This window comes from Lytechinus pictus, chromosome 2 (genome assembly GCF_037042905.1).
Source record: "Lytechinus pictus isolate F3 Inbred chromosome 2, Lp3.0, whole genome shotgun sequence".
In the NCBI taxonomy this organism is placed as follows: domain Eukaryota; kingdom Metazoa; phylum Echinodermata; class Echinoidea; order Temnopleuroida; family Toxopneustidae; genus Lytechinus; species Lytechinus pictus.
This window is the reverse complement of record NC_087246.1, coordinates 18,052,893-18,073,164: the sequence shown is the minus strand read 5'-3', so window position 1 is coordinate 18,073,164 and position 20,272 is coordinate 18,052,893. Positions and strand designations below refer to the sequence as shown.

Here is a 20,272-nt window from a genome sequence, read left to right as displayed (position 1 = left end):
TTTTGATAAAATTTTCAGCATTGTGCTTGTCTGATTTTTCTCTATTGATTCAAATCAACATTTTTCTGAGGTGGACTTGACCTTTAAAAATTGTAAGTTCCTGACATGCCTCATGTACAAACGTTAAATTTGTTTCACAATAATCATTTTGCTGATATTCATTTCGATTTTTTCTTTAAAGTGGCAATTATGTCATTTGTCGTTTTCTAGTTTCATTTCATGGTTCTGTAAACACGCTTTTCCTGTTTTCAATTAAACTTTCTGTTGAGTTTCTTGTACTTATGTTTCCGGATAATTACAAAATACTGAACAAGTAGAATTAACAATAGAAATTGGATTTATTTGCCAAATTTACTGGCTCAATAAGAGGTCATGATTCCCTGATGATCGGCAAGCAAGAGACTAAAAAAAGATAGAAACATAGAAAGAAAGAAAGAAATCCATCGATTTTACTTCACATCACAGTCCTGTACCCCTTCCCTCAAAGTCAAAACATAAAGGTTTTAAAGTCCTTCCTAAATTTCCTTATTGGAAAAAATGTTATCGCTCGGCCTTGCATTTAAGTGCCCACCACATGCAGGGTCATAATGATGTAGGTTAAAAATTGTGACTCAGTTCCACTAATGAAAATAGATGTTTACAAAATTTACTAACTTGCTACGCCTCCTCGACAAGGAACCATTGGCTCTCACTGCATTGTTTTGTAGACTGATTTTCGACTCAAAATGCCAAGTTTCATTAGCAAAACAACAATCAGCTTTCTTGCCATATGCTTCCTTCCACACAAATCTTACTGTAAACTGTGTTTATTGGTTTCACTGGTAGAAAATATGCAACGGTTTTTTTTTTCATTTTCTTATTCTATATCCAGTTGTGGATTATTAATGTAAATGGCACATATTCTTGCTCGTCGTTACACCCTTATAAACTATCCTCCCCTTCACTGGAATTTGTAATCGTATACCATGTTTTGAAAAAAATTTCTAAATTTCGGCGTGACAATTTTTTTTCTTCAGTATCTTGGTACTAGTTGTGAGTTATGATCTGTATTCGCTAGAAAAAATGGTAAAAAAAGAAAAATCCCCTATTGGTGTTCGGTTGCTATGATCATTCGCACAAAATACCCGGGGAAATACCCCTTCACTGTTCTTGTGATAGGCCTATAACTTAGGTCCAAAACGCTCATTTTCATTTGTTAAAGATAACAAATTTTCTATAATAAGAAATGAATTTTCTTGTTGTACCATGTTTTGGTCAAAATGCCAAGATTTCACTGGTAAAAGAAAACATACCACTTTCGATCCAGTGACAAAGTTTTTTTTCAGTCACAGAAGGAAAACAATCTGAATCACTCACAGTGATTAAGATTTTGCATTTAGAATCAAAGCGCAAAGAAAATGGATACTAAAATTATCACGGAGCAACTGGCCAATGAGCTCCCGCATGTGTGCATATGGACAAGCCCAATATCAATTATACATTAAAAGCTTGGTAAAGGTCAGTATTATCAACGTCATGGGAAAGATAAAAAGACAACATCTGCTTTATTCACAGACCATGGGGAAATCCGATTAAATGTGAAATGTTTGTTATGTCTATTTTAGTTAAATAGGCCTTCATCGTGACACACAAAAAATGACTAAAAGAATAAACCTTTTTTATGGTTGCCTTTTAACGGTAACTTCATCTCTATTTCTTTTTCGAAGAACTTTATTCAAATTATGATATTCAATACACGATAATACACTTACTTAATACTTATGCTGCAGTCACATTTCCCCTACGGCGGCCGTATGGCGAGACGAATATGTAGCTGCATGGTACAAGGCTCGCCGTACGGTCGCCGTATATAGGGGAAATGTGACTACGCCATTACTTCTCACGCAAAGATAAGCGAGGTTCAGTCCCGGTTCAGTTTCAAGGCTTTGATATTTATTATAATTTGAAATTTCAAAATTTCGCCCGTGGTTTGATAACCGAATATCGGAAGTGAATACTTACATATTATTTGTATAGATTCCAGATACTCGGCGTTTCGAAACTGCGTGTCTCAATCTGATGGGGAAACTACCAAATCAGCTTTTGCTCTTACCTATTTCAATAGGCATCTTTGCCTAGTGATTGAAATGTATGAATGTTAAGCACTTGAGAACTGATTAACGAGATGAATAAATAAAGTGCAACATTTTTTATTGTTGCCATGTCTGGCGATCCTTTGGCATGCTTTCATGTTGTCAACGACAACCGATGTTAACCTATATATATAGACCTATATAAATTTTGATGTTAGTAAAAAGGTGCATTAATTACCTCCAAAACTATTGGAGCCTAATTTAAAGACCTTTATTATTTATTCATGTTTTTTAATTAATAGATGTTGTTTGTTGACTACCTGAAAGCTTGTCAGAGGCTTACCAGACATATCAAGAACTATTGTAAACAAACTGGACTTCAAATAATGTAATTAGTTACTAACATGTTATAATTAATGGAAGCCTTCGTTCTTTTATGATCAATTGACCTAAACGGGATTCAGTTTGACCAGACTGAGACTAATGTTATTTATGGCATTCTTAAACATTTCTAAATATAAGATACAAGATAAGCTTATGGTTTTACTTTACCATGGGACTATATACCTGTAAGAGGATAGAAGATTATCATGATAACATTATCCTTTATGACGCAAAGTTTGGTATATAAACCACTTAAATTGAGAATCTTGTCACCAAACGAAATAACTGCAATCATGATTAAGTTGTTGGTTCTTGCATCGCTGCTCGTGTCAGCATATGCTGCTAAATCGTACAGTGGGTGAGTTATTAAATATGATTGTATATGGAGAATGGGAAATCAAATTACTTTCGTCTGAAGTCAGGATTCTTTCACAGGACGTCTAGGATCCTATGTTCTTGTATTTAGATATTTTCATCGGTCCTTGAATAGAATATTTCACATTTGAATTACAGTTTTATAAGTATCTAACAAAAAATACGTCATGGGAATAGTCGGCTATAAAACACAATAAAATAGCACCTCAATATGTCAATATGTAGTTAAAACAATAATTAGAATCTAAAGTTCAAGTTTCTCAAACTCAATATAATTCCTCACGATACCCCAATTATTACAAAAAGACAACATTTTATGTTGGTTTCATAATTATAAAAAGAAGTTGGCAATAATTGGAATAAAATCCACCAGTTGGGCGGCAATTGATCGGAAGATTGTATGAAAGACAGATCAAAATGTGTGATATATGTATCTTTTTTTTTTTGGGGGGGGGTTCTTATGAAGGATGTACATTCGGAAGTGATTTGCTCATTTGCAAACGAAAGTACCCAAGAGAGCAAATATTACTTTATGATTATGAATTAATATTAAACAAAATACAATTAAATGTAAAACTTCCATTAAGAGATCGCCATATATTGTTTTCACAACTTTAACACCCTTCTTCCTTTTCTTGGCTTCTGTGTTAAGCCGGGCGCACACTATGCGATTCGTTGCGATCCAAATTTTAAAGAAATTGCAATAACACTTGATAGAACATTTCAACCAATGAAATCTTGGCAATCAGAATTCAGAATTGTGATAGGATTACTGAAATCGAAATTCGGTTCGAGCCTCCCTGTAGGTATAAAAGCAAAATCAATTCCAAATTGCAATGACGTCATCATCGCCTGCGACTTGAAGCCGAATTTGACTTTACTCCAAAAACAGGGCTTGCCGCAGCGCAAAATTTTGATTTTATTATTCCTAACATTCAAATAAAATAATTTTGCTTCTTGTAAATGTCACAATTAATGCAAAATTCGATTTATTAAAAATTCGCGTCGCATCGGATCGTATAGTGTGCGCTGGGTTTTATAGTTACAACTGTTAGCAACAAATAAAATGGGTTTTTATCTTATAAACATGTACATATATTCCTAGATATCAGGTGCTCCGTATCACCCCTCAAAGTGAAGATGACCTGACTGTACTCTCCATGATTGAGAAGTCTATCAGTGATATGGTAAGACAGATGCTGGAGGGGAAGGGAATTGTTGAAGGGAGTTTTAAGGAATGATACAGATACAAAGGGGAGAATATGTATATAATATAATGGGTCATAGCAAATTCTTCTGCACTAGGGTTGTGTTGTCTACCGTGCGAGTGTTATTTACAAATAACACACACATAATTTGTAAATAACACACGCATGGTAGACAACACAACCCTAGTTCAGATGAATTCGCTGTAACCTAGTCAGCAAATTAAAACTGAAGAAGGCCAGGGCCGAAAGCTTTACAACATAGTGTATACTTTGCTTCATCCTTGATTCTATTATACTCTTCACACACATATATTAGAAACAATTATCAAAGCGATTGGTATGGTACATATATTCACGCCTCTCTCGTTTAATATATATATATATATATATATATATATATATATATATATATATATATATATATATATATATACAGAGAGATTATGCAAGGGAGAAGGAAAAGAAAAAGTGATGGTTGTGAAGGCTGAGAAGAAGACAGCAACGATGACGGCGCCGGTAACGACGATGATACTATGGTAATTTCGATTTAGAAAATTGTTGTTAATTACCAGGATGATTATGCTGGTGTTGAAGATGTTAAAGAAGATGGAGACGGAGATGAATAAACAAAAAGATAGTGGTGCTAATCCTAGGGGTAAGCGACTAACCGCTAGCGATTGTCCTTTGCTTTATCACATACCATCCACAAATATCCTAAATCACTCATATAAATAAATTACATTCCTGTACCAATTCAAATTTTAAGAATGATTTTTTTTGCAGGTGGACTTCTGGAAAACCCCACGTTCAGTTGGAATCCCCGTTGATATCATGGTATCGTCGGAGTATCGTGAGGTTATTACTCGCTTTATACAGACACGCGGTCTCCAAGTCGAAGTCATGATCGACGATGTCGAAAAATTATCCGAGCAACAGAAATTGAGAGAGTCACCCTCCACCGCTAATTTCGACTTCGCCAGCTACCACGAACTGTCTGAAGTATGTATATTGTTATAAAACTGTCTTTTAGAACTAGTAAAAGCACTAATGAAAGTTATATGTATTCCATGTATTCTTCATTCACGACATAATTCGACTCAGTAACGAAAATGCACAAGAATGCCAATCAATCAATCAATCAATCAAACAATCAATCAATCAATCAATCAATCAATCAATCAATCAATCAATCAATCAATCAATCAATCAATCAATCAATCAATCAATCAATCAATCAATCAATCAATCAATCAATCAATCAATCAATCAATCAACCAATCAATCAATCAGTCAATCAATCAATCGATCGATCAATCAATCACAGTTATATCCTACCCTCTTTAAAATGTAATGAAATTTAATTTAATAGCTGTTGAAATAATCATGAAATGCTTTTAATATTGAGAAAATAAGTCGTCTTATTGGATTTCGTTAATTGTTTCCATTTTCCATTGTTTTATGAATTTCTTGTGTATTAAGATTAAGCCTATGTTATTTTTCATTTACGCATTTCCTACAGATGTTTTTATCGGAACGCATATGCTCAAAGAAGTTAGTGAATTTAAATATTTGAATAGAAGATCAAAACCTGTGAACGACTTAAATAAAGCTAGAAAAGTGAAACAAAACAAAATGAATATATACAGTGCGTATCAAAAAAAAGTTTACACTTAGAAAAAATCCTGTAAATTTGTACATTTGTAATATCCTGAAGATTTTTCCACATTCTTACATTAGTACAGATCCATTTAAGCAAATGACGATATAACTGTTGAAAATATTTCCGCTTGAGTGAGCACCACTTACTTTTGAAAAGTTAGTGAAAAATGATTTGCGCAGAACTTTGCAATAGTTATGCAAATAAAAGTAACCTTAATCATGAAGAACACTTAGAATTTAGCTAGTAAAATTGATTTGAAGATATCTTTTACCTTTTTAAACTTGTTTCCTTGCCCAAAACACTTCGAAGAGTGCATTGCACCCCATCCCACTCCCCCACCCACCAAGGCCATCGTGACGATATTTGCTTTACACTGAGCTGTGATTTACATGAAATGGCTAAGGCTTGATTTTCATTTTGTTAATCATCGTCAAGCTTGGAAAAAGTGTGGAGAAACAAGTATTAAATGAAAAATGAAATGTAAACCCATTTAAAATGATAAAAACGTAGTGATAAAATGCTGGAGATGTCTGATATAAGTTTTTGTTCAGATTCAGTTAAGTCCTCAGATCCAGCTGGCACAAAAAGGTTAAAGGTTGTGCTTATTAAGTGTTGAAATTTCAATTTGGGTGGCAAAATTGTTACAAAATGCTTGAATGTATCCGTTTTATTTCAATTGACTAAAAGTGCAAGGGAATTTTATGAGAAATGTTTCGCAGGGTAAGTTTGATTTTGCCCTTTCCCCTTGACACAGCGTGAAAACGAGCATTTCTGCGCAAACAGATTTCTGCGAGCTTTACAAAAATGGACAGTGCTCACTCAAGTGTAACATTCTGTCAAAACTTTTACTTTCATTGGATAGATGAGACCCAACCCAAGATTATATGTGAATAAATTACCCACATGTTGTATATTTTTTAATTCCCAGGGCTTTTTCAAAGTGTAAACTTTTTTTTGATACGCACTGTATATTAAAAAAGATTTCAGAAAAATGGAAGCATAACATTGTCCCGGAACATCGTGTCCAAAATAATGTTCCAAATTCCCCAGGATTAGCTCAATGTGATCTGGCAATTGAACGGTGAGTCATATCATGATGCATATCATATCTTTAGGTGTTTTGTTTTAAATCTATTTACAGATCAATGATTGGATGACGAGTTTCGCTGCTTCCAATTCCATTCTGGTTTCCCTGGAGAACCTGGCAACATCTTATGAAGGACGTACAATTAGGGCTCTAAAGGTATCTAATCACTAATATTATGATTATTTTGCTGACGGAATCCCTGTTAAAATCATATCGTTGGGGTATCGTGAGGTAATATTCTCTATATACAGACACGCGGTCGTAGTCGTTGTGGTAAAGCTGATGGTGCCAATTAATATGTTGGCGCCATTCAATAAACCACTTTGTAGAATTACAGACAAATATCATGCGAACTTAAATCTAATACTCGCTGATATGAAACTCTTCTATGATTGCACGATATGGCAACATTCATACAAACAAACTAGTATGCCAAACATCAAGCATCATTAATGCTCGTAGCTGAAAGGGGCATGCATAAATTGGAATACCCTGCAGGACTGAGGAGTCTATTTTTCACTCGTGTCGCATTCCATGGTATCTAGTTAATGTATTAATTTGTCAAAAAGTGAAATTAAAAGCATCTTTGTTACTATATGAGTATATTATCAAAGCGGAAAATCTTCATGATTTAAAATCGCTGATATTAGATGTCATTCAGGACTTGGGCTAACTAGGAATTGGTTTATCATTCCGCATATAGTATACCGCAAATACATGTATTTAAAATTTGACATTCGAAATTCGATGACGCAGATTAGCTCGACATCATGATAGTAATGTCTTTGTCATTTGCCATCCCCACTATATGCAATGTATTTGTGTAATGAACACCATTTCATCACCAACAGAAAAGATTCTAATGCTATTCTGGGTTCAGAAAACCAGATTCTCTTTGGTCATTTGTGTTTAGTTGATATTTTAGCAAAGTATTATCCTATCTTTTATAAAACTTCCATTTCCTATTTTTGGTTTTTAATAGGTAGGTGCTCCTACAGGCTCTACTAAACCAGTGATCTGGCTTGAGGGCGGTATTCATTCTCGTGAATGGGTTTCCCCTGCTGCTATGATGTATATGACAAACATGGTAAGATAGCAGTCAACACATTACACCTTTTTCACAAAAGAATATAGATGATAAAAAGGCGGGGGTGGGAAGTATGTAGCGGAGTATGATCTGTATGAGATAAGAGGAAATATCAACAAGGTAGGAAATGTAAAACGCTGTTTACTGTTGGAAAAAAAGTATTCTCAGTTTGATAGGAAAACCTCAATTGTTTTGTTTGATATAATATATGATAGGGCCTATATAATGCATATTATTGTTCCATAAACTATGTGATATGTTAATATGAAAATGGTAATATTATTTTACTGAAGCATTGATTAGGATTTCCATGTTGGAATCACAGGTGAATATAAACTGTTATCGATTTTTTTTTGGGTGGGGGGTGGGGATAAATTTAGATTGTCAAATGTTGCTCAAAAGAGCATGTTTAAAATTAAGTGTGTCAGTTTATTGGGTACTTAATTAAAAAGAACAGAGGCCCGTTTTGATTTCTTAAGCTGCTCGATCATTTACTATCATTTTTAAGGACTCCACAAGTCAACTTTTAATAGAGAGTCTTTTTTTATGATTAAGTGGATACAAAATTATGTTATATCTCTTATCTTCACAGCTTGTCGAGGGCTATGGCAACGATGCTGACATCACAAGCATGTTGGATGATTTCGATTTCTATATGATCATCAACTACAATCCTGATGGTTACGAATACACCTGGACCAACGTAAGAAAAATACAATTACCCTTCTTTTTGCTGTATAATAATGAAAATTGAGAGGATGGTGACGATGACAGTAGCGTTGACGATGATGGTGAATGTGTTGATGGCGATGATAGTGACGACGATGAAGATACTAGTGCTTGTGTTCGTGTTGGTTGTCATGGTTGTGGTGATGATGATGATGCTGATCACCATGATCACGTGGAGAAGGAAGAAGAAGAAGAAGAAATAAAAGAAGAAGGAGGAGGAGAAGATGAAGAAGAAGAAGGAGAAAAAGAAGAAGAAGAAGGAGAAGAAGAAGGAGAAAAAGAGGAAGAAGAAGGAGGAGGAGGAGAAAAAGAAGAAGAAGAAGGATGAGGAGAAGAAGAAGAAGAAGAAGAGGAAGAGGGAAAATGAGAAAAAGCAAAAAGGCAACGCCCATGTTTTCGATTTTTTTCCCCAATTTTGTGAGCGGTGACGAGCGTTGTCGAAATTCGACCCTCTCTCCCTACCGCTCCACGACCGAAAGGCCTGGTCACACCACCCGAGCGTTGTTGGAGCGGTCGTGGAGCGGAGAGAAAAAATCATCACCGCTCGCTACCGTTCACCACCGTTTAACCAAAGTTGGCCTTCGTTAAGGCAACGCCGAATACACTCGGCCACCGCTGATGGTCCCTCCTACAGCTCCGAAAGTTTTGAGCTGCTCAAAATATTGCGAGCGGTGAGGAGCGGGCAATTTTCCGCTCCAGCAAAGTTGCTGACTACCGCTCTAACAACGCCCAGTCAAAGTTTGGCACCGCTAGACGAAAGTTTGTGAACGCTTGGGTCCACTAGGCCAACGCAGAAATCTTGAACGCTGGACAACCGCTGCTTCGCCAGCGTTGCCCGGCCGGTGATTAAACGGTTCACAAACTTTGGTGGAGCGATTGTAAGCGTTTTCCGAGCGGACACGGGATTGCTGGAACGGTGCTGGGCGTTAAAGTAGCGATCCATTGCGGTGATGAACCTTGGTTTATCGTTGGTAAGGAGGTGTCGGAGCGGTACCAGAATTTGGCTATAAATACGGGGAGAAATGAATTAGGAGCTCATTTGGAATCGAAATGGGCTGATAATCCATGTTTTTTGCATTTACATGAGAAACGTTTCGATTTCCGTGGATTTCCGTTTTAATTCTATCATCATCATTTCGCCCGGTGTCTAAGCTTTAAGTCGATACCAAATTTAGCTGCCCGTTTTTATGTTAGAGCCGATTTTACTTGAGACATCACCCCAAAAACCTGTTCAAAAACGATAATGTTTATACCATGCAGTCATCGCAGCGCACCGTGTGGGGTGTACATTGCTGTTCATTTTTGCAATTTTGCACTTCGGGGACGATTCCCCTTCCATTCCATGAAATTCCGGGCATAATGTAAACAAAATGAAGGTTGATAACGCATATAAGGGCTACCCAGCCCTCTTCCAGAGATAAAATTTACTTGTAGAATAATTTCAGCCAAAAACCCTCATCATAGTAAAACATTCGTTGTGTTATATACTCTGCGTTTTAACCAAGACTACACAGCTTGATAAAGCACGGTTAATATTTTTCAGATTTTAAAATATTTTTTTAATCTAATGATCATTTTGATGCCATAAAATTATTTTCAGGATCTCATACACACTTTTTAGGCATGTGAGAAGCATAAACCAACATCCACTCTGATCAATCTTCAAGTAACACATAACACAAAGTTTATATACTTTACATTGTTTAACGTAATTTTTCTTTTCACAGATAGGTTTTAAGCAGCCATTCAAAATTTTGTATCAAAGTGACGTCATATGGGCTTTAAATGTTCAGTCGATTCTACGCCCAAAATTACCCTTAATCTACATGTTAAAGTAAAAATATAACACGGAAAATAATTTTGGTGCACTTTCAACTCATTCTGGCCCACTGTGCGACGCCCGCATGTGCAGAACTCCGCTCTATCAACGCTCGAGTCACTGCTAAACCAACGCTCGCGACCGCTCGCCACCGTTAAACCAAGGAGCTTCCAACAAGCTCCTTGGTTAAACCAACGCTAAAGCTACGCTGGCTTCAGCGGTGCACCGCTAAGGCAACGCCCATGTTTTCGATATTTTCCCCAATTTTGTGAGCGGTGACGAACGTTGTCGAAATTCGACCCTCTCTCCCTACCGCTCCACGACCGCTCCAACAACGCTCGGGCAGTGTGACCAGGCCTTAACATACTTGTTTATTCATACGTTCATCTTTTACAGGATCGTATGTGGAGAAAGACCCGAAGTAACAACATTGGACGTTTGTGTGATGGAGTAGACCCCAACAGAAACTGGGATTTCCAGTGGGGAAGTAAGTACATAAAATATGTATATTAAATATTGTGTTGTGAATTAAATCAATAATTTTTAATGAATAGGAAAGGTGACGAGTTGATGAATCAATAATCAATAATTGTTAAGGGAAAGGAAAAGTGGACGAGTTGCCGAATGGCGCCAAATCGATAAGTTTTAAGGAAAAGAAAATGTGACGAGTTGACGAATCAATAATTGTTACGGGAAAGAAAAAGTTGACGAGTTGCCAAATGGCGGCAAATCGATAAGTTTTAAGGAAAAGAAAAGGTGACGATTTGACGAATCAATAATCAATAATTGTTAAGGGAAAGAAAAGGTTGATGAGTTGCCGAATTACGGCAAATCAATAAGTGTTACGGGAAAGAAAAAATTGACAAGGTGCTGAATGGCGGCAAATCAAATAAGTTTTAAGGAAAAGAAAAGGTGACGAGTTGACGAATCAATAATCAATAATTGTTAAGGAAAGGAAAATGTGACAAGTTGACGAATGGCGGCAAATAAATAGTTGTTAAGGAAAAGGAAAGGGGACGAATTGTCGAATAGCGGCATATCAATAATTGTTAAGGAAAAGAAAAGGTGACGAGTGAACGAATCAATAATCAATAATTGTTAAGGGGAAAAGAGTTGACGAGTTGCCGAATGGTGGCAAATCAATAAATGTTAAGGAAAAGAAAAGGTGACGAGTTGACGAATCAATAATCAATAATTGTTAAGGGAAAGAAAAGGTTGACGAGTTGCCGAATTGCGGCAAATCAATAAGTGTTAAGGAAAAGAAAAGGTGACGAGTTGACGAATCAATAATCAATAATTGTTAAGGGAAATAAAAAGTTGACGAGTTGCCGAATGGCGGCAAATCAATAAGTGTTAAGGAAAAGAAAAGGTGACGAGTTGACGAATGGCAGCAAATAAATAGTTGTTAAGGAAAAGGAAAGGTGACGAATTGTCGAATAGCGGCATATCAATAATTGTTAAGGACAAGGAAAGGTGACGAGTTGTTGAATAGCGGCATATCAATAAGTTTTAAGGAAAAGAAAAGGTGACGAGTTGACGAATCAATAATCAATAATTGTTCAGGAAAAGAAAAGTTGATGAGTTGCCGAATCAATAATTGTTAAGGAAAGGAAAATGTGACAATTTGACGAATGGCGGCAAATAAATAGTTGTTAAGGAAAAGGAAAGGTGACGAGTTGACGAATCAATAATCAATAATTGTTAAGGGGAAAAAGAGTTGACGAGTTGACAAATTGCGGCAAATCAATAAGTTTTAAGGAAAAGAAAAGTTGATGAGTTGCCGAATCAATAATCAATAATTGTTAAGGAAAAGAAAAGGTGACGAGTTGACGAATCAATAATCAATAATTGTTAAGGGAAAGAAAAAGGTGACGAGTTGACAAATTGCGGCAAATCAATAAGTGTTACGGGAAAGAAAAAGTTGACGAGTTGCCGAATGGCGGCAAATCGATAAGTTTTAAGGAAAAGAAAAGGTGACGATTTGACGAATCAATAATCAATAATTGTTAAGGGAAAGAAAAGGTTGACGAGTTGCCAAATTGCGGCAAATCAATAAGTGTTACGGGAAAGAAAAAGTTGACAAGTTGCCGAATGGCGGCAAATCGATAAGTTTTAAGGAAAAGAAAAGGTGACAATTTGACGAATCAATAAACAATAATTGTTAAGGGAAAGAAAAGGTTGACGAGTTGCCGAATTGCGGCAAATCAATAAGTGTTAAGGAAAAGAAAATGTGACAAGTTGACGAATGGCGGCAAATAAATAGTTATTAAGGAAAAGGAAAGGTGACGAGTTGACGAATCAATAATCAATAATTGTTAAGGGGAAAAAGAGTTGACGAGTTGCCGAATGGTGGCAAATCAATAAATGTTAAGGAAAAGAAAAGGTGACGAGTTGACGAATCAATAATCAATAATTGTTAAGGGAAAGAAAAGGTGACGAGTTGACAAATTGCGGCAAATCAATAAGTTTTAAGGAAAAGAAAAGTTGATGAGTTGCCGAATCAATAATCAATAATTGTTAAGGAAAAGAAAAGGTGACGAGTTGACGAATCAATAATCAATAATTGTTAAGGGAAAGAAAAAGGTGACGAGTTGACAAATTGCGGCAAATCAATAAGTGTTACGGAAAAGAAAAAGTTGACGAGTTGCCGAATGGCGGCAAATCGATAAGTTTTAAGGAAAAGAAAAGGTGACGATTTGACGAATCAATAATCAATAATTGTTAAGGGAAAGAAAAGGTTGACGAGTTGCCAAATTGCGGCAAATCAATAAGTGTTACGGGAAAGAAAAAGTTGACAAGTTGCCGAATGGCGGCAAATCGATAAGTTTTAAGGAAAAGAAAAGGTGACAATTTGACGAATCAATAAACAATAATTGTTAAGGGAAAGAAAAGGTTGACGAGTTGCCGAATTGCGGCAAATCAATAAGTGTTAAGGAAAAGAAAATGTGACAAGTTGACGAATGGCGGCAAATAAATAGTTATTAAGGAAAAGGAAAGGGGACGAATTGTCGAATAGCGGCATATCAATTATTGTTAAGGAAAAGAAAAGGTGACGAGTTGACGAATCAATAATCAATAATTATTAAGGGGAAAAAGAGTTGACGAGTTGCCGAATGGTGGCAAATCAATAAATGTGAAGGAAAAGAAAAGGTGACGAGTTGACGAATCAATAATCAATAATTGTTAAGGGGAAAAAGAGTTGACGAGTTGCCGAATGGTGGCAAATCAATAAATGTGAAGGAAAAGAAAAGGTGACGAGTTGACGAATCAATAATCAATAATTGTTAAGGGAAAGAAAAGGTTGACGAGTTGCCGAATTGCGGCAAATCAATAAGTGTTAAGGAAAAGAAAAGGTGACGAGTTGACGAATCAATAATCAATAATTGTTAAGGGAAATAAAAAGTTGACGAGTTGCCGAATTGCGGCAAATCAGTAAGTGTTCAGGAAAATAAAAGGTGACGAGTTGCCGAATGGCGGCAAATCAATAAGTGTTAAGGAAAAGAAAAGGTGACGAGTTGACGAATGGCGGCAAAAAAAAATAGTTGTTAAGGAAAAGGAAAGGTGACGAATTGTCGAATAGCGGCATATCAATAATTGTTAAGGAAAAGGAAAGGTGACGAGTTGTTGAGTAGCGGCTTATCAATGATTGCTAAGGAAAAGGAAAGGTGACGAGTTGACGAATCAATAATCAATAATTGTTAAGGGTAAAAAGAGTTGACGAGTTGCCGAATGGCTGGAAATCAATAAGTTTTAAGGAAAAGAAAAAGTGACGAGTTGACGAATCAATAATCAATAATTGTTCAGGAAAAGAAAAGTTGATGAGTTGCCGAATCAATAAGTGTTAAGGAAAGGAAAAATGTGACAAGTTGACGAATGGCGGCAAATAAATAGTTGTTAAGGAAAAGGAAAGGGGACGAATTGTCGAATAGCGGCATATCAATAATTGTTAAGGAAAAGGAAAGGTGACGAGTTGACGAATCAATAATCAATAATTGTTAAGGGGAAAAAGAGTTTACGAGTTGCCGGAAGGCGGCAAATCAATAATTGTTGTTAAGGAAAGGAAAGATGACGAGTTGACGAATCAATAATTGTTAAGGAAAAGAAGAATTAAACAGTTGAAGAATCAATAATCAGTAATTGTTAAAGAAAGGAAAATGTGACGAGTTGACGAATGGCGACAAATCAATAACTGTTAAGGCAAAGGAAAGGTGACGAATTGTCGAATAGCGGCATATCAATAATTGTTAAGGAAAAGGAAAGGTGACGAGTTGACAAATGGCGATAAATCAGTAAGTGTTCAGGAAAAAAAAGGTTGACGAATCGACGAATGGCAGGAAATGAATAATTGTTAAGGAATAAAAAAGGTGGCGAGTTGATGAATCAATAATAATTGATTTTTAAGGAAAAGGAGATGTGACGAGTTGACGAATGACGGCAAATCAATAAGTGTTAAAGAAAAGGAAAGGTGACGAGTTGCCAAATAGGGAAATCAATAGTTGTTAAGGAAAAGGAAAGGTGACGAGTTGACAAATGGCGGCAAATCAATAATTGTTAAGAAAAAGGAAAGGTGACGAGTTGACGAATCAATAATCAGTAATTGTTAAGGAAAAGGAAAGGTGACGAGTTGACGAATGGCGGCAAATCAATAATTGTTAAGGAAAAGGAAAGGTGACGAGTTGACGAATGGCGGTAAATCAGTAAGTGTTCAGGAAAATAAAAGGTGACGAGTTGCCGAATGGCGGCAAATCAGTAAGTATGAAGGAAAAGGAAAGGTGACGAATTGACGAATTGCGACAAATCTATAATTGTCAAGGAAACAGAACATGTGACGATTTGCCGAATGGGGGAAATCACCAATTGTTAAGGAAAAGGAAAGGTGACGAGTTGACGAATCAATAATCAGTAATCGTTAAGGAAAAGAAAAGTTGACGAGTTGAGGAATAGCGGCAAATCAATAATTGTTATGGAAAAGGGAAGTTGACGAATTGCTGAGTGGCGGCAAATCAATAAGTGTTAAGGAAAAGAAAAGTTGACGAAATTACGAATGGCAGCAAATCTATAATTGTTAAGGAAGAGAAAATGAGACGAGTTGCTGAATCGCGGCATATTGTTAAGGAAAATATGACAAGTTGTTGAAGAAACTTGATAATATATAGAAAACTATAACAGATTGCCAAAACTGGAAGAGTTGAGCTGCCATTTTTTTAAAGAAATAGAAAATGTTTATCTTTCTGTAAATCAGAAGTGATCGTCACACCCACGTGTATGTATTTACTTGCTCTTGGTATAAGATCAAATGTTGCGGAGTGAGTAATCATAGAAGGTAAGATTTCATTACTTCTCTCTAATATCAATATTCATTATCATTCATATATTTTTTCTTCTGTTCACTTTTCACTGTTCTTAAGACGCTGGTACCAACCCCTGTGCCGACGATTATCAGGGTTCTAACGCACATTCTGAGCGGGAGGTTAAAGAGGTTACCGACTTCATCCTCGGTCTCAACGATGTCAGGGTATTCATTGATTTCCATGCTTACAGTCAGATGTGGTTGACGCCATGGGGATATACCTATCGTCTACCTAGCGACTACACTGAACAGGTAGATACATCCGAACCTCCTTAGTTTCAGAGCATGAAGATGATGATAATGATGATGATGATAATGATGCTGATGATGACGATGGTGATGACGATGATGATGACGATGATGATGACGACGATGATAATAATAATAATATAGAGTATTTATAAAGCGCCAAATCCACATTGATTATGTGCTCAAGGCGCTGAAATATACTTGGTATATTATTATTACCTCGGCTGTAGCTGAGCAGCCATATAGGCGCTAAAGCATTAGGAATAAATCCTACCGGGTACCCATTCACCTCACCTGGGTCGAGTGCAGCACAATGTGGATAAATTTCTTGCCGAAGGAAATTACGCCATGGCTGGGATTCGATGATGACGATGCTGATGATGATAGTGATGATGGTGGTGATGATAATGGTGTTGATAATGATGATGATGGTGATAAAGATAAAGAGAAAATATGGTTATGGTGGTTGTGGTCTCATATTTACAATTAATAATTATCTCTCCCACATCTTTCATAATTTTTTTCCATAGTACACAGTAGCTCGTGATGCTGTTAATGCACTCAATGCAGTATATGGAACGGACTATGTCTATGGTAGCATCGCAAATACCATATGTAAGTAAAATTATTGGCAATATGACCGTACATGGGATTTTATGGAGAAGAGCAATGATTATCAAAGGGGATGGGCAACTATAAAATGATAGACAAAATAAAAGAAGGGGCCATGATCATCACCATGGCCCGCTTATCACAAAGGCCTTTGAAAAATCACATTTTATTCACGTCTAAGAAAGAATGATGGGCTTCAGTGGAAGATTAAAAGTGTCACCCAGATGTCCAGATAATCATCTCATGTTTACAATCTTTGGCCGATGTCTGCATCCTGTGGGGTCATCTCGTCATGTTTACAATCCTTGGAAAAGATGACGAGATCTCGGATCTCGTCATGTCTAAATCCTGTGTGAGAGATGATCAGATGATTAGATCTCGTCATGTCTACATCCTGTGGGAGAGATGATCAGATGACAAGATCTTGAATCTCGTCATGTCTACATCCTGTGGGAAAGATGATCAGAAGACAAGATCTTGGATCTCGTTATGTCTACATCCTTTGGGAGAGATGATCAGATGACAATATCTTGGCTCTCCTCATATCTATATCCCATGGGAGAGATGATCAGATGACATGATCTCGTATCTAGTCATGTCTTCATCTTTTAGAAGATATCATCAGATAATGTGATCATGGATCCAAGATCTTGTCACCTGATCATCTCTTCCAAAGGATGTAGACATGACGAGATCCGAGATATTGTCATCTGATCATCTCTTCCAAAGGATGTAGACATGACGAGATCCAAGATCATGTCATCTGATCATCTCTCCCACGGGATGTAGACACAACAAGATGTAGATATGCCGAGATCTGAGATCTCATCTGATCATCCCTCCAAACGTTGGCACTTTTTAGCTTCCATATTTATCTCTACAAGATGATGTAAATTTATATTTTAAATTCTAATTCTCTTGAATTACAGACCCAGCATCAGGATCGAGTGTTGATTGGGCGTATGGAGTAGCTGGTATCAAACACTCGTATGCTGTCGAGCTCCGAGATACCGGTCGCTACGGTTTCCTTCTTCCCGCTAACCAGATCATTCCTACCGCCATCGAAACATTTGAAGCTGTCAAAGTCATCGTTAAGGCCGTCACTTACTAAACTGACATCTTACCCACGGGAAGGAATAAACAATCCCTGCAACCGTGGTAGCACCCATACATTCCAAAGAAACAATAACTGTAACCAAACATTAACAGGATTCTAGCAACTGAATTATCCGTTAAAAAATCTTCTGTAAAATTAATCATTGGATAAAAAAATCGTCTGACGGTGCATGCACCCAAGGTCATAACAGTCGTATTTCATGATGCTGGACTTATGTTTAGTAAAATTTTAGTAAAATGAATATTATGATTTTTCTTAGTGGTTGATGTGGGCCAGTGGGGGTATCTTGTACTTCAGTTATTTCTTAAAATAAAGATGATTGTTAAAAATTTATATTCATGGATAAAGTATTTGTTATTGAATTGAATGAGAAGACTCTTATGTACCATTTCCTTGATTTAAGAGCATCGACTTGATCATCACATGATCATATGATCATCATAATCATTGTCATTATAATCATCATCAACCTCATAATCATATTAAACATCAATCCATAATCATGATATTCAGTCATAATCATGATATTCAGTCATCATCATCATCATCATCATCACCATCATCACCATCATCACCATCATCATCCTCATTATCATCGTCATCATCATCCTACTCAACATCATAATCACAATCACAATCATAATCAAAATCATAATAGACAAATCATACAAGAAAAACATAATTTATATTTTTTTTCCAAAAAATTTGTTCTTCTTTATTCATTTTGAAATGAACGTTATTTACATGAACAATATGACTGCAATACATGACAGTCTACTTTGAACAAGCACTTGTATGTATACATACGTAATATTAAACATTTCATGCACAAACGTTGGGAACAGCCTGGTTAGATCTTCAGACAAAGAAACTTTCGATATGTACACATTTGAGCCACTGAAACAATGGTTATTCTCAAAACTAAATCAATACCAGTACTTGCATACAATTAAACTTATTCAACAGGATTGCTCATTTCAAGGAAAATTACCATGGCAATGAAAACATTTTTAGATGTAAACAAGAATTTGATGACACCATCGATAGGAATCAAAATTAAATTTTGGAAATTCTAGTATTCATGTTTTTATCTCCCTTTGTGGTATCATCTAATTTTTATGAATTGCATTCCCTAATGGTATGAAAGAAAGAAATAACTTTTTAAGAGCCTTTTCCCCCTAGCCAGTACCTGTACTTCAACTGCAAGAAATTATTTCCAGACACACATGCTATACTGGATGTATCATTAAAAAAACAACTCAACTTAACGTCTTTTCATGAGAGAAAGAAAATCAAAACAATGAACACAAGTATGGATTTGGAAAATTTACCAGGAATTTCATCTCTTCAGTAGTGCCCTAATAATTTTTTTAATCTTACAAGAATGGAACCTACATGATTCTCCTGCAATCTGATTTTTATAGAAAGGGTACTTGTTTTTGAACAAATATATTGTACAACCACCATCCTTCTACTTTAAGCTCAGGATAATGACAATAAGAGCATTGACAAAGTTTTAGTGCATTTATATACTCTTGTGTCAGAAGAACAGGTTACTTGGCTACAATTTATAAGTGAAAATAATCATATTGCACCACTGGCCCAGATTCATAATGATTTTGAGCAGATTTAGCCTTTTCCCCTCCCAAAATGTGAAATTCAGTGGATTTTATCAATCCTAATTGAATTTGTTACTAATGCACTCATTTTGAACTGACTTTACCCTTCCAAAACATGAAATTCATTTGACTTTATTAATCCTAATTGAACTTTCACTTTATCATATTTCATTTCTATTTATGAATTTATCCTCATTTTTTTACAGGGGGATTGCTTGTTAGAAACAAACATCTAAATGATAGCCTATGGGATATTTCTTTAGTGCAGTATCTTGGTCAACGAGGCATAAAAACACGAAGGGATTCAAAATGTTCAGCCCATTAAGTTAGACAAATTGGCTCTAAACGCTGAGCCTCTAAATTGGATTCGCGACCAACAGCAGATTATTAAGAACAATTCTGATTGGTCACTTGATAGTCTTTTTTAATAAAGCATGTGTAAAACAATGATCCTGGTTGGTCATTGCAAGTTATTCTGTTGATTGCTACTCTCACTTTTAATTCTTAAATGTGCCCCATTTTACACAAAGCTTCGTAAAAGATTATAGGACTGATTTCTATGATTGATTGCATAAACCAATATGTTCAATCAATCGTACAAGTCAGCTTTATAATCAGTCACTAAGTTTTGTGATACAGCACCATAAGCGCATACATGTGATTTCTATTACCTCTTTATGGTAGCAGAGAATAATATAAAACTAAAAATATAACTTTAACATGGTTGAGAAATAATGATGATGGAATTAGAAACGGTACAAAAATAGAACTTTCAACTAAAACATAATAAAACAACAGAACAAATGGTACTTATTACTTACCTCCCCATAATAGGCCATGTCAATTTCACAATGGAAGGCATTGCAACATGACTTACTATGGTACACAACAAAAACAGATTTAG

The 20,272-nt window shown here is 36.0% G+C and overlaps 1 protein-coding gene across 1 annotated transcript; it reads left to right on the top strand.

Moving 5' to 3' along the window:
- The first annotated feature begins 2,732 nt into the window (after positions 1 to 2,732).
- Positions 2,733 to 18,082, top strand: LOC129274493 (carboxypeptidase B-like). The gene is made up of 10 exons (XM_064111747.1): positions 2,733 to 2,814; positions 3,937 to 4,018; positions 4,823 to 5,038; positions 6,841 to 6,942; positions 7,769 to 7,873; positions 8,466 to 8,576; positions 10,818 to 10,908; positions 15,830 to 16,023; positions 16,551 to 16,635; positions 17,562 to 18,082. Exons 1-10 carry the CDS (start codon positions 2,750 to 2,752, stop codon positions 17,741 to 17,743), a joined length of 1,233 nt encoding a protein of 410 aa, XP_063967817.1. The 5' UTR covers positions 2,733 to 2,749; the 3' UTR covers positions 17,744 to 18,082.
- Positions 18,083 to 20,272: the final 2,190 nt, after the last annotated feature.

Excerpts from the sequence above, each read along its gene's own strand:
- LOC129274493 (XM_064111747.1), top strand. The coding sequence starts at position 2,750 with ATGATTAAGTTGTTGGTTCTTGCATCGCTGCTCGTGTCAGCATATGCT. Across the intron at positions 8,577-10,817 it reads ACGAATACACCTGGACCAAC|GATCGTATGTGGAGAAAGAC; the intron begins GTAAGAAAAATA and ends CATCTTTTACAG. Across the intron at positions 16,636-17,561 it reads TAGCATCGCAAATACCATAT|ACCCAGCATCAGGATCGAGT; the intron begins GTAAGTAAAATT and ends CTTGAATTACAG.